Here is a 13,451-nt window from a genome sequence, read left to right as displayed (position 1 = left end):
TTGCACTTATATTATTGAGTTGTACAGATTGCATATCAATATGTTTGTAAACAAAGGAAAGTAAAATGTATAGAATAAAGCATTAAAACATATATCTAAAATTTTTAAAATACATCTCAGAAAATAGAAAGTTCTACTGAATTTAAGAATTAAACAAAATAGTGAAAAAAACTTAATTTTTCCACTTCACACAGCTTGAATAAGGGGTTTTTTTTAGTAAGAAACCTCTGCTTTAGTAAGAATATTGAAATCTTCACAATTTAATGTAACAATTTAAGTAATGAGCTATGAACTTTAATGGTTCCAACAGTGTTTCATAGGCTACATAACTTTTTGATTCTCCTCATCTGCAAAAGTATGTTTATCTTGGAAAAAGAAATAATTTCACCTGTTGCCTTCCCAAAATTTTTACATGAACTCAAGTTGGGATGCCTTGACTTTCAAAAGTAAAAATAGGCTTCTAAAAGGGCAGATTGGAAAACCCATTCCATGCCTCGAATCAAAATAATTACAATGTCATAAATTAATCAAAAATTTAAAAATAAAAAACAGAGAAAGATGGAGAAATGCAAAAGTCTTCCCATCTCCACCAGGCTGCCTCTTACCAATAGCTTGGAAAGCTCCATAAGATTTCTCTGCCTAAGGCCTAAAATGATGACAAAGATCATCAATAAGATGTCAGATCTAATCACACTTGCGAAAGGAATACAGAAAAGGCTTTCCAAAAAGGATCTTAAGATTCAAATAGGCATGTAATCTGCTTACTACTTAGATAGAACAGATTAGGAAGTAAAAAAAGAATATTCTGAAAAAAGTCAACAACAAGCCACTCCTAATATTGCCGTTAAGAAAATTGTATGGACAAGTTCATCCACCAGAGATGTTACCTTTCAGAAAATTTTCAGTTAAGCTGTCTCAAGTAAGAAAAGCTTTTAATGTTAAAACCAGCTCTTAAAATAAAGGCTTGGTTTTTGAACTGGAAAAAATAGACAATATAGGCCAGAAGTCCCCAACCTTTTGGGAACCAGGGACCAGTTCCGTGGAGAAAGGTTTTTCCAAGGACCAGAGGGTACGTGTGGTTTTGTGTGCTGCCTGCATCCCACAAATAGGGCTTCGCTTGTTTGTGCAGACCGGTTACTGGCATTCCATGGACCGGTACTGGTCCACAAACCGGAGGTTGGGGACCCCTGATAGACTAACAGAATATGTCCCAGAGATCTTTAATCTGCTGGTAATTTTAACTTCCAGGTCTAACAAAGGCTTAACAAAAAAACAAACCCTTTTCCAATCTATTCTTGGCTGTGTTGTTGGAAGTAAGTTTGAAGAATTAAGAAAGCAAGCAATATAAGCACATCGTAAGATTAGCACATCCTAAAAATTACTTACCTAATCAAGAATTCAAACAGATCTTTGCTCAGTTCATAAGTATACATTATTTCTCAATTCCATCTTGCAAACACAGCAAAATCACTACTTGAGTCCACCCTCCTATGACTACAGCAAAAAAACTGTCTGGCCTAAAATCAACTTTCAATTTTGAGTGATAAGAGGAAATAGAAACCTTGGGCTTCTTTTATGAATATTTTTTTAATTTTTCAACATGGTCCTTTCCTTTGTACATGCTTGCTCAAGACTATTTTTTCATGGCTACAGACTACTTCGTTAGATATTGTTTTCATATGATGAGGAAGACTGTAAAAGTTTATGGCATAAGAATTTTATATTTAATCTACCACAGAACTTTGATGTGTTTTGTTTTTCCAGAATTTTGTAATGTGTCATTTTATCTTGATACTGTTTGTGAAAAACAATAGTAAACATTTAGTGTTTTCTACTCAAAGAAAACACACTAATTATGAATATAGGTAGAACTCATTCTTATATTAGAGTGAGGAAACTACTCTAAGGCACAGAGCATATTTTTAAATTAGTTTCTGACTGGCTTTCCTTAATTTAAGAGAATTCTTTTCAGCACTTTATGTACACAAATGCATAATATAAAACCAAGGTCAAATCTGGATCTCCTGACAATGTAATCTTGTCCATTCAGTTATCAACTCAGAGGCACATAAAGAAAGCTACAGCTCAACAATGCCTTGGGTCCACTTTGGAGTAATCCCAGACTGCATCAGAATTAATTGCTAATTTAAATTCTAAGGATTAAGGTTAAATAAAAACTTACCATTCATCAACTTTGCCTTATGTCTGAGATAAATTAGATTGGCTAAGCAGACATGTTACAAGAGTCATCAAGCCTACTCACTACAGAAAAACTAATATCTGTTTAAATTATGTTCTATAGAAACAAGTTCTATTATATAATTATACTGAGAAATATTGGGTATGCTGGTCTTTTTCTGATATAAAAAGATAAATCAAGCTTTCAGAATTCTTTAACTTTTAAAGGCTATCTATATGCTATTAAACCCAGACAAGTTTTTAACCATTGCAATTATTCCTACTTTCCCACGTTCACTCAACACACATTTTAAATGCTGATATAAAGCTGCTTATATCTAGAAGAAAGACTTCAGATTGTTATTATAAACTGTAATTCTACATTGGTGTAGTCCTCACTTACTGAAAATTGGGCCCAGCAACTCCATCACTAAATGATGCAGTCATTAAGTAAAACATCATGACCATGCCAAACTTGCATCAGTTCTGCTGAAGGTTAACTGAATCACCCAGAATTATTAAGAGTGACACGTGACTGATTTGCAACTTAATGCCAGCTTCTCCATTGACTTTACTTGTCGAAATTTGGCTGCAAAGGTCACAAATCATGATCATGTGACCACATGGACAATTTAACCATTGTAAATTTGAGTACCAGTTGTAAAACTACTTTTTCACTGCCTTTGTAAGTTGAATGGTTGATAAATAGGATGGTCATTAACTGTGTACTATATTGATATCACCGCTGGGGTCTTCGTATTCTGTTACTTTTTGTTGCCTGACATAAACTAAAGGTTATTAACTATATTGGACCATACTATAGTAACTCTAATCTGAAATCAAAATATGTACAATATATTTCACTGTTTTTAGTTCAGGTCTAATATATGGTACAAGAAGTAGAACATATCTAGTGGTTGTCATGACATCTGCAGCTCAGAGACTACAGACTTACTCAAAATTCCTAACTGCAACACAGATCAAAACTTGCTCAGCACAATATGTAAATACAGACATTGATTTCAATGAGCCCAATTTTAATTGAATGGGTTGCATAGGATATTTTATGCTGACTTCAATATGTACCTAGCACTGCTAAGGAAAGAGACTTGCTGTTTTATGCATCCTGAAAATTTCAAAACAGCATTTATTCACATCTGTCTCCAGACCTAGTTAAAAAAAAGTCTATTCACTAAGTAGAATGCATAAGTAAACAAAAGTTTAGTTACTGTGAAATGGAATACCAAGTAAAAAGAATTTTAAAAGTCAAAATGTGTAGATTACCTTGCTGAAGAATATGTAACTTTCAAAAAAGTAAATCTTGTCTTCAGAATCAAAAAAACATTCATCAATTTCAAGAATATCCTCCATGTAACTAAACCTAACAAGAAAAATGTAGTCTCAAGAAAAATTCCAGTGATGACTTGACCAAAATGTCAAAAACTAATGAGGTATTTTCAAGTTCTTTATCGAGCAAAATAAAAACATAAGAGTTTAATCACAATCTGAAATATCTAGTTCAGGGGTATCAAACTGCCGGCCCACAGGCCGGATGCATCATGACGAAACTGCGCCCACCCCATTGCCGGCAATGGGGAAAAAGTTCCGATACGTCACACAACATCATGTGATGTCGCAAGTTTGACATGTCTGATCTAGTTGGTTTCAAGCAGCGGTAATTTGCATATAGTTCTCCAGCCCTCTATTCTTTTTCTTTCTTTTTTATAACCACAAAACAGTAAAATTTTATCTTTGAAATTCCACAACTACACATCAAAATTCAGTAGAATGCTTTTTTTTAAGGGTTTTTTACAATAATATAAAGCAAAATGTATTATGCTGCCCACAGGCTTAGTGTATTTATTTTGCTTTTTTTAAAAAAAAAAATTATGAAAAGATGAAAATTTTTCAAGTTTTGGCTGTAAAAAGGTTGCCTGATTGGTCCTTCTAAAGACTGCATCAATATGGCCACCCTGAGAAAAATCTGCATGTAAATGTAATAATTAAATAAATATGGTTTATTTGCTTGATATAAGTTTAGTTAAGTGTGACACCTAAATGGTTTTCTCACCATAAAATCAGGCCATCCTGATGAACTTTATATCAAGCAAATACACGTATAAAAAGAGTGAAGATTAGAATTAAATCTAGCTACCAAAATTATTGCAATCACTAGCTAGCTATAAACTAGCTCCAGAAAATATAATGTTATAGATACATCTAAAATGTACATAGCAAGCAAACATGATTTGTTTTTAAAGAGACATTCATTTAAATACAGTCCAGTTAAAACTATAATAATTATACAAAAATTAACTTACTCATTATGAAAAATCATAACCCTTTTACTTATAACCTCTGCAATTCCTGCACATAGGAAGGGTGTGTACATTCTACAAGTAGAAATTCAATCATGTGACATGAGATATAATTCATGTTATACTTTTAGATTCAAAACTTCATGCATGCAACCAGTTGCAAACAGTCAAGGGTAATCAAATGCCCATTTAAAATATAGTCTAAGAAAAGATGACATTTCAGCAGTAATTCAGTATGATGAAGTAAGCTCTTATGAAAGTTTATAAAATCGATCAGTCACCCAACTTGTTTTTTAACTTTCATTATTTGACTTCAAGTCTCAGGAGATGATAACCCTTACCCAACATTGTCTGAGCTTACATTCAGAGATAAGAAACTACTAGAAAATATCAAGGCTGTAGAGAGTAGGCCAGAATTCCAGAAAGAAGTCAATAGCAAACTATTTCCATACTATTTCTAAGAAAACTACAGGGGCATAGTCCTTGATTTATGACAATTGCTGTACGTTAGTATCGACATTAAATGAGTCACCTCATGACCTGTTTCATTTTACGACCATGAATCACCATGGTCATTAAGTGAACTACATGATTATTAAGCATATGCAATAGGTGTTTGTCAACAGGATGTGAGATGCAGTTGTAAATGTGAAATAGTTGCCAAGTGCCCAAAATGCCGTCAATTGACCAAGGGCATGCACAATATTTTCTAATGATCAGATGAGCTTTACAGGCTGTTAAGCATAATTTCTACGGCTGACATCACTTTGACCAGCTGTTAAGCAACTGGTTGTTAAGTGAGGACTACCTGTATATCTACAAAGTCACCAGGATCTGAACTCAACTGGAAGAAGACTTGACTTCTCATTTGACTTCATGTTTCAAAGAATTTAAAAAATGCAGTAAGATTATAAAGTGCATGACAGAATAATTATATTAAGAGGAATTGTTAGTTAATACCCTCTGAACTAAATACGGGGTTAAGCAGAACATGTCTAACAATCCTATAACCTTCTTTTATTAACTCCATTTTGATTAACAGAGGTAGTTAATTAGATTGCCTCAAGCCCAAGTAGTACATAAAAGCAAAACTTCAATTTAGAAAAGAATATAAATTAGAGCTTAATATGAAAAATAACTGAAATGATATTGTTCTAATGAGAGAATGTAAATTTAAAGATGCAGCTGTTTGGTCTTAAGCCTCTGTTGAACTATTAAGTTTTTAGATAAGTGAGTTTACACCTGAGGTTAATACTTAAGTATTATAACATGTACTTGCAATATAAGAAAATAAACACAGTAAAAACTCATTTTAACTAAACCCTTGTGGTGATACCCATTTTTTCCTAACTTCCAATAAATACGAAAGTATGCCTTTGCATGTCATTAATGACATAACTGAGGCAATGGTATGATTATATATGTTATAAAATTAAGATATAATACTCATGTGAAATAAAATCAATAAAAGTAAAATGAATGTAAAATTAATTGCATCATGTAGACTACTTCAGACACAATTGATCCGTCCATTATTGGTGGTGTGAGGGGGAGCCAAAGGTGAAACCTGGTCATGGCATCCAAACGTACCTAAACCGATGATTGTAAAATGAAATACTCATTGTAATAGAATTTTGAATTAAAGACTATCCTAATTTATATTTGTTGCCATTATACAATCTACCTCCATTTCTTATTCAACTTGACTTATATACAAAAAAGATGAAGATAACTATGGTTTAGTAAATATGGCTCAATCTACTGGAATTACAGACCACAACTGCTAAATTCGTATTACAAACTAAACTAAAAAGTGATTTGTTGGATTTTAATTTAGTGTGAAAGTCCAGCCTGAGTGTCTATAACCGGACTGCATCAGCACATATTTCCCAAATGATTAGTAGGAAAAATAATAAATTACAAGAAAGTGAGGTATAAATCCAGATGAAAATTATCTAAGCTTATCTTGTTATATGACTGCTTATAACACTAAAGAATAAATCTTTCATTTTTAATATCTGCAGTATAGGATTCTTCTTTGCACGAGAGAATCATTTGATTCTATTCACGCTATCTAATACATCTAACCTTAACAAAATATTAGTCAGATTCTACTCTTGAAACTGTTCCCAAACCTTGCTTTGCCAAACAAGAACTGTTTTCTCTGCTTTGCATTACTGTCACCCTCAGAAAGGTATATCTTTTCCCAAACCACTTCCTGCTCAGTCTGAAGGACTCTGAACTTCTGTTACAGTATCATGTGATTGCCCTTTGTGTAGGCAATGATTGTCAGAGGAAAAACAGCACATTCTTCAGCTGGAATTTTTAGACCTTTTGGGGACATGAGCACTGGGACATGATGGCATACTGCAGGAGGAAGAAGGGCTACCAAGCCAATGTATCATTTTCCTGTAGTTACCCAAACAACACTCAACCAGCTTACAACAAGGAGCAAGTTCACAGAAGTCATTCAAAACACCAGAGCAGAGTTCACAAGATAGGGCTTATCATTTCAAAGAGGCAAAAGGGGTTTTTTTTCCACTCAGGAACCCCACCTTCAACATAGTCCGATTCAGAATTTGTGTACAGGGCAAGACAGCCCCTTGTAGGCTGTATCACCTGTATTTCCATTTCATGTGGATACTCAGGACTTACATAGGCCTAGCAATTAAAATCATAATGTTGGCGTCTTGGAATTTTCAAACCTTGCCAAGAGAGGTAATTGAACAGTACAGTACAAGTAATGGGAGTGGTCAAAGTACACAGTACTTGCTTATCTGTATCACAAGCTTAATAGCACATGCAAGTGTAGTTGGGTAAATATCTACAACAATAGACATGACTTTAAAGACTCAAAATAATCAAGTTATGACTCATTTCTGCTAAGTTACTCTGAAAACCAGCTAAAACACAACCTCAAAGTCTTCAAAAACCTAATATTCATTTATCCCAAGTCAAAAAAGCATGGAGGAAGAAAATGTCAGAAGGGATAATAAAAGCTTTTAAGAAAAGCTGTAAGTTTCCACTTTAAAAACAGTGAAACCAATACAACTTTCTTCATATAGGCATTACATTTTGAGAAGAACAAGGATTGTTGAGCTGACCTCAGACCGTCCTTTTGAAAAATTGTTATACAATTACTGTATGTATACATATGTTTTTAAAAAATAGATGTGATTATTGTAAAGCATCCGCAAATCAGCATGTTGTACAGAATCTGTGGCACTTTTTATTTAACACTGTTAGAGGATGCTAACTTGGATATTATGGATCTAAAATCCTATACTTGGGTACAAGTGCCCTTGAACTTCTCTTCAATGGGCTTTACCCCATCAACTGTTAATTAATCTTCTCTAAGGGCCACAAAAGCTACCGCATAGATGCTGACTGTAGATGACATTTACCTCTGAATACCTAGGGAAACCCTACCTAAAAACCTAAATCTGTACAGCGGAACTATTACTTTCTGCCACCACCTCTCTCTCAAAGCTACTAGAGACATCTGGTTGAGAAACGACTTTCCACATCCCCTTTCGAAGTATAAACTTCCTTCCAAAATAAACAGGCAGAACCTTTCTGGATCTCTCTTGCCGGATTCCAGTAATGTAATGTGGACTCCTTTATAAGTTATTTGCCGGTGCTCTTTGCAGCTTCCAGATGGAAGGAAGGGAGAAAGCCCATCCTCCAAACCACTCAGGTAACTCAAGCAGAAGCAGCGACAGGTGTTTCCGCCGCCCCTTCTACCGAGAACAGCGCCCAGCCGGGACGCCACCCATCCCCGTGCGCACGTGCCCTACCGTTTGGGGGGGAGGGCAGGAAAGGGAGGGGGCCGCGCGCGCCCTCACCTGAGTGCAGCCCGAGCCCCCGACAGAGGGGGGGAGAGAGGAAAGGGAAACAAGGTGAGGTTGGGCGCTCCATTTTGGCGGCAACAAAACCCGAGTGTACTCACAGCCATAGCGGGGTCTCTGCAAGGCCGGCGAAGAGGGCTCCTCATAATGCATTCTCTTCGGCGCAGCTGGGAGTTCTGTCCAAGCTGGAACAAACTTCGCGTAATCGCCGCCCCCGTAATCCTCGTTCCCGGAGGAGCACCGCTGCAATCTTGAACCGTCCTGTAACCGCCACCGCCGCCGCTGCTCTCCCAAATGCGGGCACACACACACACACACACACACACACACACACACGCACAGCAGGGGGAGTTGCCCGTTCCTGGCGTCTTCCGCAACAGCCCCAAGGCGGTCCCGCTCGTCTTAGCCACTCTCGCAATCCCTGCCGACCGGAGGCGCGCGCGTCTCGCCGCGGCGCGCTAAAGAAGTTCGGGGCAGCTCCCGAGTCTCCCCGGGGCCTCTTGATCCGCTTCCCCCGCTTTTACCTGTCTTCCGTGCAAGCTGCGCCTTCTCGGACTACGACACGCCACGGGGGCAGCCGCCTCCCGCGCGCGCTCAGCTCTTTGCTGAGGGGGCCCCCCAAAGTGAACTCTTCCTCCACCCCCAGTTCGGCGCCTTCACTCTTTCTCTCTCCCCAGCCCCGTTATTCATCGGGGAGGGGGGCGGTGGCTGAGGCTGCTCCACAGCGACCTCTGCTGCCCGCAACGGCGAAGCGAACGGGTGGGTCGAGCCCCTTCCTCTCCTCCGCTTGTAATCTGCATAGGCGATCGCAGGAGGTCACGGGAGCTCTCGGCTTTCTGACTTCCTTTCCCTCGCCTCAGCTCGGTGGCGTGGCGCTTAAGGTTTGCATGCTGAATAACACAGGGACACAAGGAAACAACATCATTAGGGTGTTTCATCCTATTTCTATTCCAGGCAGTTGCTCGGTTACAGAGAAGAACTCCTTTTGTCGTAACTATGTCGCCAATGGACACCTTTCATAATCTGAAATTATTCGCTGCCAGCCTTAAAACAACGTGTTCACATAATTTGCATTGTGGCAGACATAAATTCACTACAGTTCACTTCCGGAACGCTTTAAGTGTTTCTAATGAACTTATCCCGCAACTGAAAAAGTGAGACTCTAACGTGGCGTTCCCTGAATGCCTTTCAAAAGGCAACTGGACTGTTATTTTCCTTGGAGGAAGACGTTTCGCTATTGATTTGGGGTAAAACAAATGCTCACCAATCTTGACATGCCTCTGATCATAATTATGGCTTCGAAAGAATGTTCCAGTGATGCGTTTGATAACATCCATCCACCTAATCTGCGGTCTTCCCTTTCTTCTCCTTTCCTCAGCTAAATCAAGCATAATTCTTGTGCATCATAGATTCATCCACCCACACAGACCATATGTAGTACCGATTTCCATATCTGCTGGGTAATTTGATCATTAGCTGTGTATTTAGAAATGCTGGAAAATTAAACCCAGTACATCTGGAGGATATCAAATCAGACATTGAGAGTAAGGACTACTAAAATCAACAATACTGTTGTTTTTTTTTCAAGAGACATATTTGATGTAGACTGTGGAGTACAAAAATATAATTATTTAGAAATCAGAAGGTATGTTTTTCAAACCCTTTGTCATGTAATATAAGTGATACTAATTGCTTTTAGAAATTAAGCCAGGGTTTAGTTTTGAGAAAATAAGAATGTATGGTCCTGCCTGTAGAACAGTTCATCATTAGTTAAAATGATGTATCAGATTAATTAGCTATTCTTTTTGTTTATTTTGCTTTTGTTTGGCATTGGATTGTATAATTTGGCTTGGACATCCCACTAGTCGTCTTTGATTTCTTAAGCATAGATAAAAGAATAATCGGCTGATTCAATTTTTTAAACAATATTAGAAAAACTAAAGTTCATATTATTGATTGGCATATTTGGCCCTCATAGAACCTTGAAACAGCTACTAGTTTACAGATTAAATAGCTAGTGAATTATAATAAATTATCAAAATAAAATGAGATTACACTGTACCCATAAGGTACAATAGTGCATTGTTACACTGAATACAATCGTGCCTGCTGCCCAAACAGTAATGGTAGTGGTTTTAGGATTGCAGTTTAAGCCTGATGGTAGACCTTGTTAAAAAGAATCATCTTCTAGAGAGATAAGATCAAGGTACACACATTCTTGTTAACCAGACAAATGAGCTTTGCCTCTCATCTGAATAGAATATTTTATCACTCTTTCAATAGTTTTTAACATCTGCCTTGACCAAGTAAATTTTTTAATAAGTTTTGAAAACAATTGCTCAAGAAATATTTGAGTGGGAGGAGTTGAATCATCAATCCAACAATAGAATTATAAGAAAATATATTTGGAAACAAGAAAAAACAAAACAAGACAAAATGGACATAACATTTACATGATTTCTACATTCAAAGGAGTTTTTTTTAGCGTGACTATAGCCACTGACTCCAGAACTTAGTAAAAGTCTAAACACAAGAGACAGGTTATTAGCTGTAACCATTGAAAGTATTTGTAACAAGCCTTGACTATTTTCTGTGATCTGGACTGGAACCATTATCTCAATTTTAAACAAAATTGGGTGCTTGCTGCTTGGACAGAGGATCTTCAATACAGCTTTTTCACACACTTTAGCATACACCCACTTTCGTTTGAATGTAATACACATCGGGAGACAATGTACTGTTATATATTTTTGCAGGTAAAAACAGACAGATTTCAGCAAAAGATCGAATATTTCTTGAAGAAGAACATAGATCATAAAATGATCTTTAATCATGCCCATTCATGTAAGATTTTGATAAGATTTCTGAACTTCCATCTGTACTGCTGTGAATTGAACTAATTGAATGCATGCATATATGAATGGTAGTGCCTAAACCATATGACATTAATATCTATGATAAACTCAACAACTGATGGTATAATTCACTGTTACAATGGAAGCTGTCCCACGCAGAAGAGATGAAGGTTATTCAATATTGTGTTGTGGTGGGTTGCCAGTCTTGCTCCTTCCATTTGTCTTAATGCTGTAATTCCTAGAATTTTCTGCCATTATGTTGTTCTGGTGATTCTAGAAGTTGCAGTCCTTAACATTCTTTGAGTGGAAATTTAAATTTTCTTAAACAGCTCAATATGTAGTTAATTCTTCATTCTGATTCTCTTGAGTCAATATAAACAAATCTATAAAATCACATTTAGTAATAGTAATAGTAGTAAAGTTGGAAGGCACCTTGGAGGTCATCTAGTCCAACCTCCTGCTCAGGCAGGAAACCCTACACCATTTTGGACAAATGGCTGCTCAGTCTCTTCTTAAAAACTTCCAGTGTTGGAGCATTTACTGCTTCTGGAGGCAGGCTGTTCCACTGATTAATTATTCTCACTGTCAAGAAGTTTCTCCTTATTTCTAGGTTGCTTCTCTCCTTGATTAGTTTCCACCCGTTGCTTCTTGTCCTGCCTTCAGGTGCTTTGGAAAATAGCTTAATTCCCTCTTCTTTATGGCAGCCCCTGAGATATTGGAATATTTGGTAGAATGTCTCAATAAGCTCCAAATATAAGCATACAAATAGAGTGTAATTTTGAGTCCAACAGACTTTGTGCTGCCAGTCTGCTGGATGATAGACTGATTTTTATAAGAATTTTCCTGGATGTACGTTTTATTAAAATAATGCATATAAGTAATATCCGCCCCTCTCCCAAACTTTAAACATAATTTTTGTATATCACTGCTGAAGAAACTTTTCAAAGTAAAACGGTCATGTTTCCTCTCATTTTTTTTCAAAAACATTATGAAACCCCAAAAGAGGAACTGAAATATATTTGAAAAAAATATAAACCAAAACACATATTATTTAAACAGAATTTTAAAATCTAACAGCCCAGAGATTTTGCATTTAGAAGCTACTTCTGGTTGAAATCCTTCAGTAATTTAAATAAGAATGAAACAAATGATGTAAGTTAATAGAAAGGTTTGTTGCTAACATATCTCTGTGGTGCTGCTGCTATTACAATACAGTTGCTTTATTGTGCTAAAATTAGGTACATTTGCATTTTAGAAATTCTTTTACTGGTTTAAAATAAATGTCTTCAAATTATATAAAATGAAAATGTTTAGTTTTTGCATAGGAGTAAAGTTTTAGTTTTTGGATAGGAGTAAAATAGTAGCTTGCTACTGAAAAATCATTTGTTTGAAAGGGGTCAGACTGTTATTTTTGGGGAATGGCTCTTTTATCCCATGATACAGTGTAAAGATTAACTTAATGATAACCTTCAGATATCAAAAAGAATTTCAGAAGCTTTTTGTCAAACAGTTAATTAAATCTAAGATTCAAAATAGGAAAACAGAATTGTTTTGCTACACAAATATTTATACAAATAATATTTATATTTTCAAATGTATTTATTGCTAAAGGGCACAATTATGTATTCTAACTAAGATAGATAGTGGTTTATTCAAAGCACTATAGTTAAATAAGCCATAATTCAGCATAATCTGTACTAAATCAGTCAATATCTATAATTCTGATTTTTTTCTTATTCATGAAACAAAATGAAAGGCAAATTAAAATCCTCATATAAAATCATAGCTAGCCAGATTGTAATTGTTGTATTGCAGCATTTATTTATTATTTGTTTGTTTGCTTCTGGTTGTCCTCCTGAGATGATCAAATTTAGGAATTTGATAGTTTCATCTGCAAAGCTGGTCTTTGCATGATGCATGTTCAATAAAAAGGCTTTTAAGAATATAAGAAATGGACATGAGCATTGAAAGATGGCACTATTCCAACTGACTCATTTCACATTTTCTCACATTAAAATTGCTATATTAAATTGCTCTAATTGAAGTGTATACAATCTGTCTGTGTAAGGAAGGAGAGAGCTCTGCTTCTGGTCCCTGACCCTCTTGTGAGGCAGGTTAGTGGGCAAGTTTTAAGCAATCTGGTGGCCTTGCTACTATTTCCCTTCTTATTCTAAAGCAGGGGTGTCAAACTGTCAGCCCGCAAGCCAGACACGTCATCCGGAAGCCGCACCCACCCCATTGCCAGCAATGGC

At 36.4% G+C, this 13,451-nt stretch overlaps 1 protein-coding gene across 3 annotated transcripts in view; it reads right to left on the bottom strand.

Annotated features, from left to right (window-relative positions):
• The window catches only part of IQGAP2 (IQ motif containing GTPase activating protein 2), a 123,150-nt gene extending 114,029 nt beyond the window's left edge, over nucleotides 1–9,121 (bottom strand). Inside the window, exon 1 of one of the 3 annotated variants that reach the window (XM_039364043.1) lies at nucleotides 8,446–9,121. In XM_039364043.1, coding sequence (XP_039219977.1) covers nucleotides 8,446–8,497 — 52 coding nt within the window. In that variant the 5' untranslated portion in view covers nucleotides 8,498–9,121. Of the gene's footprint in view, nucleotides 1–8,068; nucleotides 8,183–8,445 lie in introns of those variants that run through there. The other 2 variants (XM_039364045.1, XM_039364044.1) reach the window with 2 other exon arrangements.
• Between the last annotated feature and the right edge of the window lie 4,330 nt (nucleotides 9,122–13,451).

This window comes from Crotalus tigris, unplaced genomic scaffold, assembly GCF_016545835.1.
Source record: "Crotalus tigris isolate CLP2741 ecotype Arizona unplaced genomic scaffold, ASM1654583v1 scf7180000019642.961951, whole genome shotgun sequence".
NCBI lineage: Eukaryota > Metazoa > Chordata > Lepidosauria > Squamata > Viperidae > Crotalus > Crotalus tigris.
Note: the sequence above shows the minus strand (reverse complement) of the source record. Positions and strands in the feature narration are given on the sequence as shown.